Source organism: Balaenoptera acutorostrata, chromosome 10, assembly GCF_949987535.1.
Source record: "Balaenoptera acutorostrata chromosome 10, mBalAcu1.1, whole genome shotgun sequence".
NCBI classification, from domain to species: Eukaryota; Metazoa; Chordata; class Mammalia; order Artiodactyla; family Balaenopteridae; genus Balaenoptera; species Balaenoptera acutorostrata.
The window spans coordinates 99,352,949-99,367,230 of NC_080073.1; the positions used below are offsets into that span (position 1 = coordinate 99,352,949).

At 38.7% G+C, this 14,282-nt stretch overlaps 1 protein-coding gene across 1 annotated transcript in view; it reads right to left on the reverse strand.

The window, feature by feature from the left end:
• Positions 1-14,282, reverse strand: part of SYCP2L (synaptonemal complex protein 2 like) — a 72,660-nt gene that overhangs the window by 38,877 nt on the left and 19,501 nt on the right. The window contains exons 13-17 of the mRNA XM_057554931.1: positions 14,067-14,159; positions 13,907-13,967; positions 2,375-2,517; positions 695-788; positions 119-216 (exon numbers count right to left, since the gene is read on the reverse strand). Coding sequence (XP_057410914.1) covers positions 119-216; positions 695-788; positions 2,375-2,517; positions 13,907-13,967; positions 14,067-14,159 — 489 coding nt within the window. The remainder of the gene's footprint in view (positions 1-118; positions 217-694; positions 789-2,374; positions 2,518-13,906; positions 13,968-14,066; positions 14,160-14,282) is intronic.

Below are 14,282 nucleotides of genomic sequence, written 5' to 3' on the forward strand. Positions count from 1 at the left end.
AAAAAGAGAGAGATGGTTGACCAGGAGAAAATGGACAACAAGCCGGAGGATCAGCTTCCACCTGCCAGCATCCCGGTGGATACAGTGCAGAATCTTGTCCCCAGTTTCCTGTACTCACAGCAGGCTCAGACTGGTTATCTACGGGGAGAGTTGTTAGGCAATGGTTATCTTCAGCACTGGTTAACTCTGCCAGCTTGGTAGATTCCTTTGCTTGGTCTATACACATTAAGAAAAGAGCAATGAAGAATGGTAACAATAACCGTACACGATGCTGCATACACCCTCCAAACGCTCTTCACAAGATTCATACTGCTAGGACATCACCATCTTTTGGTAAGAGCTGGTAATTAGGACCTGCTATGGGCACCTTGGAAAACTGCTTTTGGGTCTAACTCATAAGAGATATGTAACCTGTGCAGGGCCAGCTTTGTGGGTAGACAGGGCCCTACACACTTGCCTCCTGCCACCCCATCATAATTTCTCTTTTGTCATTTCCAATTTACCCCAAGACAGACTGTATCAGGTGGAGAAAATAATTCAAGGTTTAATCAGCAACTTTCCTTTCTCCAAAGGTATAATAACACATTAATTACTCCTATATGACCACAGGTTTTCAGTGACCTCTTTCAAGTAATATTTTATCATTGCTTCTCTACGGAATCCAGGTAAGAAATTTTGTTATTTCCCAACATACCTGTCTCTCTTTCGTGGCTGCTAGGAATCTCAGTGTCTTCTTTCTCAAACTCACCAAAAAGGTCTGAGGAGATTTTCGTCTGGTCAGGCCTCACCTGAAATGCAAACCAAAAATCACATGATTTTTAAAAGCAGCAATCCTTTTAAAAATTTATTATTAACAGACCTAACGAGACATAGACAACAATACAATAATAGGAAGGGACTTTAATACCCCACTTACATCAATGGATACATCACTTAGATGGAAAATCAATATGGAAACATCAGCCTTAAATGACACATTAGATCCAATGGACTTGACATATACATAACATTCTACCCAAAAGCAACAGAATACACATTCTTCTCAAGCACATATGGAATCCAGGATAGATCATATATTAGGTCACAAAACAAGTCTTAATAAATTTAAGAAGCCTGAAATCATATCAAGCATCTTTACCAACTACAGTGGTGTGAAACTAGAAATCAATTACAAGAAGAAAACTGGAAAATTCACAAATACATGGAGATTAAATAACACGCTTCTGAAAAACCAATGGGTCAATGAAGAAATCAAAAAAGAGATTAAAATAAAAACCTTTTGGCAAATGAAAATGGAAATGCAACATACCAAAACTTATGAGGTGCAGCAAAAGCAGTTCTAAGAGGGAAGTTCATAGTGATAAATGCCCACATCAGAAAAGAAAAGAAGGACTTCCCTGGTGGTCCAGTGGTTAAGACTCTGCGCTTCCAATACAGGGGGCACAAGTTCGATCCCTGGTTGGGGAACTAAGATCCCGCATGCTGTGCAGTGTGACCAAAACAATAATAATAATAAAGAAAAGAAAGAACTCAAATAAACAACATATCTTTACACCTCAAGGAACTAGAAAGAAAAAAAAATGAACCCAAAGTTAGTAGAAGGAAGAAAATGAAGAACAGAACGGAAATAAACAAGGAAATAAACAAAAGACACTAAAAAAAAACAAGAGAAAAGATCAATGAAACTAAGAGCTGGTTCTTTGAAAATATAAACAAAATTGAAAAACATTTAGCTGGATTCACATATATGTGTGCGTATCTATTTATCTATATTTAAAACAGCATATTATTCAGCCATAAAAAAGAAGAAAATCCTGCCATTTGCAACAACATGGGTGGACCTCGGGGGCATTATGAAAAGTGAAATAAGTCAGACAGAGACAGACAAATACCATATGATCTCACTTATATGTGGAATCTTAAAAACAACAACAAAAACAAGCTCATAGATACAGAGAGCAGATTGGTGGTTCCAGAGGAGGGGGTTGAGGGTAGGTGAAATGGGTGAAGGGGGTCAAAAGGTACAAAATTCCTGTTATAAAATGAATATGTCATGGGGATGTAAGGTACAACATGGTGACTACAGTTAATACTATATTGCATATTTGAAAGTTGCTAAGAGACTAAATTCTCTAAATTTTTTTGTTCTCACACAAAAAAAACTTCTAACAATGGTGACAGTTGTCAACTAGTCTCATTGTGGCGATTTTTTCACAATATATACAAAAATGGAATCATTATGATTTACACCTGAAACTAATATGTTTTATGTCAATTATATCTCAATTTTAAAAACCCTAACATGGAAATGTAAGAGACATGAAAACATACTAAAACATATTTACTGATAATCAAGAAGAATTAAACATGCCACCTGTTTCTCATCTCCTAAAGCTTTAATGGAAGCTTGGGCTATGTTGAATTGCAATTCAAAATGAATTTCTATTTTCATCACTTCTTTGTTTCTGATATTAATAGGCTTCTTCAGGTAAATTTTGAGCATCTTCATCTCAGTTTCTAGCAAAAATAAAGTACACCAATGTAGATCAACATACTGAAAGGTTATATTTTTAAATTTTATAATTTTAAATAACTGCACTGGGATATTTGTTCACTGTCCAGATTCTTCCACAATGAGAAGTTGAAATTATTTTAATAAAGTTACTCTGAAATTATTTTTATTAGATGCACATGTGTATTTTTACACACACACACACACACAATATGTTTAAGCAGTTAATCTAGCAGAGATAGAACTAACCTAGCAGCATAGCAAATGAGATATTTTGTCTTCTAAAATTCAATCCATTTTTTAAAGAACATGTGTGAATACAAAGCTATCATCTGTAACAGGTATTTTACTTCTCAATATATTAAGCACAACATTCATTCTCATTCTTTCTGTCTCTCTCACATCCCACTCATTTCTAAAATTCAAAATAAAATCCACTGTTCTCAATATACAAACTGGAATAATCCACACTCATCTCAACAGACTCCACTTAAAGAAGAGAAATGGAAACATTCTCCAGAGAGGCCTAATTCTCAGACAACAGTCTCCTTGAGGGCCTCCTACCAGGACATCAGCCCTTTACTGACAAATAGTAATTGGGTTTAGAAGAGAAAATAGTTTAGACCACAATTCATAGTGAGCCCAAGAATAAGCCACAGTAAGTACAAGCTGTGTTGGAAGCAGCAGGGGTGAAAAGAGTAAAACCCATGAAAGAGCAGGCAAAGCTCAGGGCCACAAATTGATGAGAATGAAAAGAGGAAAAAAGAGACACACCTGGGTCTAGATCTGTGGCCAGTGATACTTGAAATGTGGCTAGTACAACATGAATTGCATTATAAGCATAAAATACACACTAGTTTGTGAAGACACAGTACCAAAAAAGAGAAGGTAAAATATCTCATTAATTGTTCATATTGATTATATGTTAAACTGTTAATATTTTGGACATACTGAGTGAAATAAATATATATTATTAAAATTAGTCCACTTGAAAAAAACTTTTTAATGAGGCTACTAGAAAATTTTTAATTAAATATATGGTTCAGATCCTATTTCCATACAACAGTGCTGGCCTCTAGTAAAGTTCAACAATCCCCCAAATGCTGATCTTACTGGATGTTCAGTCACTGCAGAGAAAGTCTCTAAATCCCTGCAGCAAATTCTAAACAAGGTCTGAAAATGTAAATAGCTAGTTGGGCTGTGGGCCTCGATGCAAACGTACAAGGGCAAGAAGAAGTAGCCCGAGGGCTGCCCTCAACAGGCTCCTAAAACACTGTCAACCCCTTAGTAGGAAGGGCTCGGCACGCAAAAGGCAAGTCTTGCTTGTAGTGTTTGCTACACAAACCTCAGTTTCCTCGGCTATAAAACTAAAACATCACACCTACTTCCTCCAGCTACTATGAAGCACTTTATGAATTTTAAAGTCTCCCCAAAATGTGATATATTTATGAAGTGTAGAATATTAACTTTGGCAAGTTGGTTGCTGAAAACCACCTCAACAGCAAAGTTCAGGTTCAGAAACTTAAAATATGTAATGTTAGGGATACCACAGTCAGAAAATCCATGGAAGTCTTTATAAAATATTGACTTCAGAATAAACACCAATGATATTTTGCATAACTTAAGTGAATAGTAACAGGTAATGACTATATAAATTAAGTTACTTTTAACTTATGATTATATTTAATTTACATTTCTAGTAAGATGTTTATAAACCCCTTTCCTTTACTACAGATAGGAGACACCTCCAACTCAGCGTATGCTATCTTTCCAATTTTGTGACTGTATAACTGCACATTTGTGATTCCTCTCATCTGTGACACCATAAGAAATATATATTTGATCTTGGCCTTGGTTCCTGACAAAGAGCTCCTGAAACGCATTTTAAGTGATGGGGTGCTAGGAGCATCTTTTTTTTTTTTTTAATTAATTTATTTATTTATTTTTGGCTGTGTTGGGTCTTCATTTCTGTGCGAGGGCTTTCTCTAGTTGCGGCAAGCGGGGGCCACTCTTCATCGCGGTGCGCGGGCCTCTCACTATCGCGGCCTCTCCTGTTGCGGAGCACAGGCTCCTGACGCGCAGGCTCAGTAATTGTGGCTCACGGGCCTAGTTGCTCCGCGGCATGTGGGATCTTCCCAGACCAGGGCTCGAACCCATGTCCCCTGCATCGGCAGGCAGATTCTCAACCACTGCGCCACTAGGGAAGCCCTAGGAGCATCTTTTGTTCTAATATTTGGTCTTTGACCCTGGTTCCTGACACCAGAGCTTCAGAGGCCCTTGGAATGCCCGGGGTGATGAGTGTTTTATAAGTTAATGAGGTGACTGGGGTAAGAGGACTGGGGGTTGGAGGACTTAAGGATGGGGGCTGGTCGAAAACTTGCACAAGCCTCTTAGATAGCCTCAACCACCAGAGGGCAGACAGCAGAAGCAAGAAGAACTACAATCCTGCAGCCTGTGGAACAAAAACCACATTCACAGAAAGATAGACAAGATGAAAAGGCAGAGGGCTATGTACCAGATGAAGGAACAAGAAAAAACCCCAGAAAAACAACTAAATGAAGTGGAGATAGGCAACCTTCCAGAAAAAGAATTCAGAATAATGATAGTGAGGATGATCCAGGACCTCAGAAAGAGAATGCAAGCAAAGATCGAGAAGATTCAAGAAATGTTTAACAAAGACCTAGAAGAATTAAAGAACAAATGAACAGAGATGAACAATACAATAACTGAAATGAAAAATACACTAGAAGGAATCAATAGTGGAATAACTGAGGCAGAAGAACGGATAAGTGACCTGGAAGACAGAATGGTAGAATTCACTGCTGTGGAACAGAATAAATAAAAATAATGAAAAGAAATGAAGACAGCCTAAGAGACCTCTGGGACAACACTAAATGCAACAACATTCGCATTATAGGGGTCCCAGAAGGAGACGAGAGAGAAAGGACACGAGAAAATATTTGAAGAGATTATAGTCGAAAACTTCCCTAACACGGGAAAGGAAATAGCCACCCAAGTCCAGCAAGCACAGAGAGTCTCATACAGGATAAACCCAAGGAGAAACACGCCAAGACACATAGTAATCAAAGTGGCAAAAATTAAAGACAAAGAAAAATTATTGAAAGCAGCAAGGGAAAAATGAACAATAACATACAAGGGAACTCCCAAAAGGTTAACAGCTGATTTCTCAAAAGAAACTCTACAAGCCAGAAGGGAGTGGCATGATATACTTAAAGTGATGAAAGGGAAGAACCTACAACCAAGATTACTCTACCCGGCAAGGATCTCATTTAGATTTGATGGAGAAATCAAAAGCTTTACAGACAAGCAAAAGTTAAGAGAATTTAGCACCACCAAACCAGCTCTACAACAAATGCTAAAGGAACTTCTCTAAGTGGGAAACACAAGAGAAGAAAAGGATCTACAAAAACAAACCCAAAACAATTAAGAAAATGGTAATAGGAACATACATATCGATAATTACTTAAACGTGAATGGATTAAATGCTCCAACCAAAAGACACAGGCTTGCTGAATGGATACAAAAACAAGACTCATATATATGCTGTCTACAAGAGACCCACTTCAGACCTAGGGACACATACAGACTGAAAGTGAGGGGATGGAAAAAGATACTCCATGCAAATGGAAATCAAAAGAAAGCTGGAGTAGCAATACTCATATCAGATAAAATAGACTTTAAAATAAAGAATGTTACAAGAGACAAGGAAGGACACTATATAATGATCAAGGGATCAATCCAAGAAGAAGATATAACAATTATAAATATATATGCACCCAACATAGGAGCACCTCAATACATAAGGCAACTGCTAACAGCTATAAAAGAGGAAATCGACAGTAACACAGTAACAGTGGGGGACTTTAACACCTCACTTACACCAATGGACAGATCATCCAAACAGAAAATTAATAAGGAAACACAAGCTTTAAATGACACAATAGACCAGATAGATTTAATTGATATTTATAGGACATTCCATCCCAAAACAGCAGATTACACTTTCTTCTCAAGTGCGCATGGAACATTCTCCAGGATAGATCACATCTTGGGTCACAAATCAAGCCTCAGTAAATTTAAGAAGACTGAAATCATATCAAGCATCTTTTCTGACCACAACGCTATGAGATTAGAAATCAATTACAGGGAAAAAAATGTAAAAAACACAAACACATGGAGGCTAAACAATACGTTACTAAGTAACCAAGAGATCACTGACAAACTCAAAGAGAAAATCAAAAAATACCTAGAGACAAATGACAATGAAAACCCGACAATCCAAAACCTATGGCATGCGGCAAAAGCAGTTCTAAGAGGGAAGTTTATAGCTATACAAGGCTACCTCAAGAAACAAGAAAAATCTCAAATAAACAATATAACCTTACTAGAGAAAGAAGAACAAAAAAACCCCAAAGTTAGCAGAAGGAAAGAAATCATAAAGATCAGAGCAGAAATAAATGAAATAGGGGTGGCGCGGTGGTTGAGAGTCCGCCTGCCAATGCAGGGGACACGGGTTCAAGCCCTGGTCTGGGAGGATCCCACATGCCGCGGAGCGGCTGGGCCCGTGAGCCACAACTACTGAGCCTGCGCGTCTGGAGCCTGTGCTCCACAACAGGAGGGGCCACGGCAGTGAGAGGCCCACGCACCATGATTAGGAGTGGCCCCCGCTCGCCACAACTGGAGAAAGCCCTCGCACAGAAACGAAGATCCAACACAGCCAAAAAATAAATAAATAAATAAATTTTTAAAAAAATAGAAACAAAGAAAACAATAGCAAAGATCAATAAAACTAAAAGCTGGTTCTTTGAGAAGATAAACAAATTGAGAAACCTTTAGACAGACTCATCAAGAAAAAGAGGGAGAGGACTCAAATCAATAAAATTAGAAATGAAAAAGCAGAAGTAACAACTGACACTGCAGAAGTACAAAGTATCCTAAGAGACTACTACAAGCAACTGTATGCCAATAAAATGGACAACCTGGAAGAAATGGACAAATTCTTAGAAAGGTATAAACTTCCAAGACTGAACCAGGAAGAAATAAAAAATATGAACAGACCAATCACAAGTAATGAAATTGAAACTGTGATTAAAAATCTTCCAACAAACAAAAGCCCAGGACCAGATGGCTTCACAGGTGAATTTTATCAAACATTTAGAGAAGAACTAACACCCATCCTTCTCAAACTCTTCCAAAAAGTTGCAGAGTAAGGAACACTCCCAAACTCATTCTATGAGGCCACCATCACCCTGATACCAAAACCAGACAAAGATACTACAAAAAAAGAAAATTACAGACCAATATCACTGACGAATATAGATGCAAAAATCCTCAACAAAATACTAGCACACAGAATCCAACAACACATTAAAACGATCATACACCATAATCAAGTGAGATTTATCCCAGGGATGCAAGGATTCTTCAATATATGCACATCAATCAATGCAATACACGATATTAACAAATTGAAAAAGAAAAACCATATGATCATCTCAATAGATGCAGAAAAAGCTTTTGACAAAATTCAACACCCATTTATGATATAAGCTCTCCAGAAAGTGGCCATAGAGGGAACATACCTCAACATAATAAAGGCCATATATGACAAACCCACAGCAAACATCATTCTCAATGGTGAAAAACTGAAAGCATTTCCTCTAAGATCAGGAACAAGACAAGGATGTCCACTCTCACCACTATTATTCAACATAGTTTTGGAAGTCCTAGCCACAGCAATCAGAGAAGAAAAAGAAATAAAAGGAATACAAATTGGAAAAGAAGAAGTAAAACTGTCACTGTTTGCAGATGACATGATACTATACATAGAGAATCCTAAAGATGCCACCAGAAAACTACTAGAGCTAATCAATGAATTTGGTAAAGTTGCAGGATACAAAATTAATGCACAGAAATCTCTTGCATTACTATACACTAATGATGAAAAATCTGAAAGAGAAATTAAGGAAACACTCCCATTTACCATTGCAACAAGAATAAAATACCTAGGAATAAACCTACCTAGGGAGACAAAAGACCTGTATGCAGAAAACTATAAGACACTGATGAAAGAAATTAAAGATGATACCAACAGATTGAGAGATATACCATGTTCTTGGATTGGAAGAATCAATATTGTGAAAATGACTATACTACCCAAAGCAATCTACAGATTCAATGCAATCCCTATCAAATTACCAATGGCATTTTTTTACAGAACTAGAACAGAAATATCTTAAAATTTGTATGGAGACAAAAAAGACCCCGAAGAGCCAAAGCAGTCTTGAGGGAAAAAAACAGAGCTGGAGGAATTAGACTCCCTGACTTCAGACTATACTACAAAGCTACAGTAATCAAGACAACATGGTACTGGCACAAAAACAGAAATATAGATCAATGGAACAAGATAGAAAGCCCAGAGATAAACCCACACACCTATGGTCAACTAATCTATGACAAAGGAGGCAAGGATATACAATGGAGAAAAGACAGTCTCTTCAATAAGTGGTGCTGGGAAAACTGGACAGCTACATGTAAAAGAATGAAATTAGAACATTCCCTAACATCATACACAAAAATAAACTCAAAATGGGTTAGAGACCTAAATGTAAGACCGGACACTATAAAACTCTTAGAGGAAAACATAAGAACACTCTTTGACATAAATCACAGCAAGATCTTTCTTGATCCACATCCTAGAGTAATGGAAATAAAAACAAATATAAACAAATGGGACCTAATCAAACTTAAAAGCTTTTGCACAGCAAAGGAAACCATAAACAAGATGAAAAGACAACCCTCAGAATGGGAGAAAATATTTGCAAACAAATCAACAGACAAAAGATTAATCTCCAAAATATATAAACAGCTCATGCAACTCAATATTAAAAAAACAAACAACCCAATTCAAAAATGGGCAGAAGACCTAAATAGACATTTCTCCAAAGAAGATATACAGATGGAAGAATGCTCAGCATTACTAATCATTAGAGAAATGCAAATCAAAACTACAATGAGGTATCACCTCACACCAGTTAGAATTGGCATCATCAGAAAATCTACAAACAACAAATGCTGGAGAGGGTATGGAGAAAACGGAACCCTCTTGCACTGTTGGTGGGAATGTAAATTGATACAGCCACTATGGAGAACAGTATGGAGGTTCCTTAAAAAACTAAAAATAGAATTACCATATGACCCAGCAATCCCACTACTGGGCATATAGCCAGAGAAAACCATAATTCAAAAAGACACATGCACCCCAGTGTTAACTGCAGCACTATTTACAATAGCCAGGTCATGGAATCAACCTGAATGCCCACTGACTGACTAATGGATAAAGAAGATGTGGTACATATATACAAGGGAATATTATTACTCAGCCATAAAAAAGAACGAAATTGGGTCATTTGTAGAGTCGTGGATGGATCTAGAGACTGTCATACAGAGTAAAGTTAAGTCAGAAAAAGAAAAACAAATATTGTATATTAATGCATATATGTGGAACCTAGAAAAATGGTACAGATGAACCGGTTTGCAGGGCAGAAATCGAGACACAGATGTAGAGAACAAATGTATGGACACCAAGGGGGGAAAGCGGCGGGGGGGTGGGGGGGTGGTGTGATGAATTGGGCGATTGGGATTGACATGTATATACTGATGTGCATAAAATTGATTACTGGTAAGAACCTGCTGTATAAAAAATAAATAAAATAAAATTTAAAAATTAAAAAAAAACATTTTGTTTACATATCAATGATCATATTTCTAGAAAAGAAAAAAAAAAAAGGATGGGGACTGGTCGCCAGAAAGACCAAGGTGTGGTTAAAGGGTTGGAACTTCCACCTCCCCAAACTTCAGGGAGGGCAGAAGGGCCAGAGGTTGAGTTAATATTCCATCATGCCTACATGATGAAGCTTCCATAAAAACCCCCAAGCTACGGGGTTCAGAGAGCTTCTGGGTTGGTGAACACAAACGTTCCAGGAGGGCGATGCACCCCAACTCCTCAAAAACTAAAGCCCTTGCACTTCGGATCCTTCTGGATCTTGCCCTGGGTATTGTCTTCATCTGGCTGTTCATCTGTATCCTTTATTATATCCTTTATAATAAACTGGTAAATGTAAATGTGTGTTTCCCAGAGTTCTGTGACCCATTATAGCAAGTTGTCAAACCCGAGGAGGAGCTTGTGGGAACCTCTGACTGGTAGCCAGTTGGTCAGAAGTACAGGTGTCAACCTGAGACTCGCGATTAGCATCTGAAGTGCGGGCAGTCTTCACTGTCCCTTCATTCTCCCAGAGCTTCTCGGTGAAAGGCTCTCCTCCTCTTCTGCCACTTCCTTTGCTGCCTAATCTAGCCCAAATTTCCCTTTTTTTCTAGTATGTAACAGGAGAAATTAAAAATAATAACGCAAGTGATTCTTGTTCATATAAATTCAAATTAATTGTGTCTATGGAATGCAACAGTCTAGTCGTACATGTGTTTGTAAATTAATTTCAGCATTGCTTATATCTGTGATTCTTTGTATTCTCCTGGTTATTACATCTTATTAATTTGCTCATTAATGAAATCTTTTACCCACATTTATTTTATATTTGTATGCGTGTCATGATTTTACCTTTTCAAAAATTACCCTTTAACAAAACACCGAAGTTAACTTATGTACACAAGAAATTCCAGCAAGGAACGCTCAGGGCTGAGGAAGGATTACCTTATCCTAAGTAGTCCCATGGGAGAACCTTCAGTTAAGAGTTCAAGGCCAGGAAGGATGGATTTGTTTTTTCCAGGACTTGTGTGATGAGAATCATGTTATCCATTATATTTTTCACCCTGGCTTTCAGGAAGTTAAGCACCAAATTTGTTTTTTGTTTTGTTTTGTTTTAATTGTACAATTTTATTTTCTTTTCTTTAAATTTATTTATTTTCTTCTTGGCTGCATGGGCCTTCGTTGCTATGCATGGTCTTTCTCTAGTTGCGGAGAGGGGGGTTACTCTTCGTTGCAGTGCGCGGGCTTCTCGTTGTGGAGCACAGGCTCTAGGTGCGTGGGCTTCAGTAGTTGTGGCAGGTGAGCTCAGTAGTTGTGGCTCGCAGGCTCTAGAGCGCAGGCTCAGTAGTTGTGGTGCCCGGGTTTAGTTGCTCCGTGGCATGTGGGATCTTCCCGGACCAGGGTGCAAACCCACGTCCCCTGCACTGGCAGGCGGATTCTTAACCACTGCACCACCAGGGAAGCACTAAGCACCAAATTTGAATCTCCATGGTGGCCAGATCAACCTTCGTGATAGACATTTTTATTCTTGTTTGTGGTTCCAATTTTCCATTTCTATTATTTTGTTATAGATATGCAAGCTGCCCTAAATTCTTTGTGAAAAGAAGTATAAAATCCACATAATTGCATAGTATTTAGTTTTAACTCTTTAGTAAAGCCAATTACTTAAAAAATGATTATGTGTATTGAGTTACTTTCAAAACATCCCTTTATTTTTTAAGAGACCCAATTCAGGAATCTTGGTCAAGTGTGACTATATCTGAAATACTGAACTGGACCAATACCTTACTTCTACCCACCCAAAAAAGGGTCACTCCTGACTCCATGCCCCTCAACTCTACCTACCAAGAGGAGAAGAAAGGTGAATGACGGAGATTTAAGAAGGGGGAGTCAGGGCTTCCCTGGTGGTGCAGTGGTTAAGAATCCGCCTGCCAATGCAGGCGATATGGATTCGATCCCTGGTCCGGGAAGATCCCACATGCCGCGGAGCAACTAAGCCCGGGCGCCACAACTACTGAGCCTGCACTCTAGAGCCCACGAGCCACAACTACTGAAGCCAGCAAGCCACAACTACTGAAGTCCGCACGCCTAGAGCCCGTGCTCCGCAACAAGAAGCCACCACAATGAGAAGCCTGCGTGCAGCAACAAGGACCCAATGCAGCCAAAAATAAAAGTTAATTAATTAGTTAATTATTTTAAAAAAAGAAGGGGGAGTCGGAGGGCTGATATTTAAATAGTTTGTACATACCCAATTATTAGTATAAATATGTGGGAAAGGGAGGGCAGGTACTATAACCATTTTTAAAAATGGTGGTACAGGACTTCCGTGGTGGCACAGTGGTTAAGAATCCTCCTGCCAATGCAGGGGACATGGGTTTGAGCCCTGGTCCAGGCCACAACTACTGAAGCCCACGTGCCTAGAGCCTGTGCTCCGCAACAAGAGAAGCCACCACAATGAGAAGCCCACGCACCACAACGAAGAGCAGTCCCTGCTCGCCACAAATAGAGACAGCCTGCGCGTAGCAACGAAGACCCAACGCAGCCAAAAATAAATAAATAAATTTTAAAAAATAAAATAAAAAAATAAAATTACAAAAAAAAAAAATTTAAAAATGGTGGTACAAAACATAAAGATGGTTGACAAGGTAAATGTTAAGTGTAGAGTTCAGTAGTGCTAAGTATATTCACATTGTTGTACAAGAGATCTCCAGAACCTTTTCATCTTGCAAATCTGAAACTCTGTACCCATTAAACAACTCCCCATTTCCCCTTCCCTGCAGCCCCTGGTAACTAACCACCATTCTACTTTCTGTCTCTATCAATTTGACTACTTTAGATACCTCACGTAAGTGGAATCATACAGTATTTGCCTTTTTGTGACTAGCTTTTTCCACTTAGCATGATGTCCTCAAAGTTCATCTATGTTGTAGCAAGTGTCAGAATGCCCTTCCTTTTTAAAGCTAAATAATAGTCCATTGTGGGTACAGGTCACATTTGCTTTATCCATTCATCCGTCGATGGACACTTGGGTTGCTTCTATCTCCTTTTTTTTTTTTTTTTTTGGTTGCACCAGGTCTTAGTTGCAGCAGGCAGGCTCCTTAGTTGCGGCATGCGAACTCTTAGTTGCGGCACGCATGTGGGATCTAGTTCCCTGACCAGGGATGGAACCCAGGCCCCCTCCATTGGGAGTGCGGAGTCTTAACCACTGCGCCACCAGGGAAGTCCCTGCTTCTGCCTCTTGACTCTTGTGAATAGGCTGCAGTAAACGTTCGTATGCAATTCTCTTCGAGTCCTGCTTTCGATTCTTCTGGATATATATCCAGAAGTGAAACTGCTGGATCATATGGCGATAATATTTTCAGTTTGTTGAGGAACCATAATCATTTTTACAACGAGAAAACCAGGCAAGTCGTGGAGCCCCGAAGTTACAGAGTGGAGGACTCACTAATCTTTTGCCCTGAGCACAGCCTTCTGTCCACAGCACTCACCACCTCCCCTCCATGTCAAGTGCAAGCAAAGTCTGCTCGGGAATTAACTAAACATACACTGCAACTGTAAACAGAAACAATACTCAGGACTAAATGCGGGGTAGTTTAGAATGAACATCTTACCTATTATGCTGAAATTAATCATTGCTTCCTTCAAAAGTCTTACTGAGTCCCATAAAGCGCTCTTGGAAAAAAATAAGTGAAATTCATGAGCACATAACACATACTTGGATATAAACACTCTCTACGCACTTAGGTCTAAACAGGAATCGAACATGATTACCTCAGGATTGTTTATATAAAAAGTTACACTCTGAGTTCTTAGGTTGAAATCAATCCAAAATTTCTCTAATTTTTCATCTGCAGGTTTTCTCATCTGTAAGATATAATTTCAGCATTAATATCATATGAAAGGGTCAAATGAAAATTACTCCATTAAAAACAGAACTGCTTTTCCGAGAACAACCCTACTTTAAGATTATAGGGTCACCGTCTATTG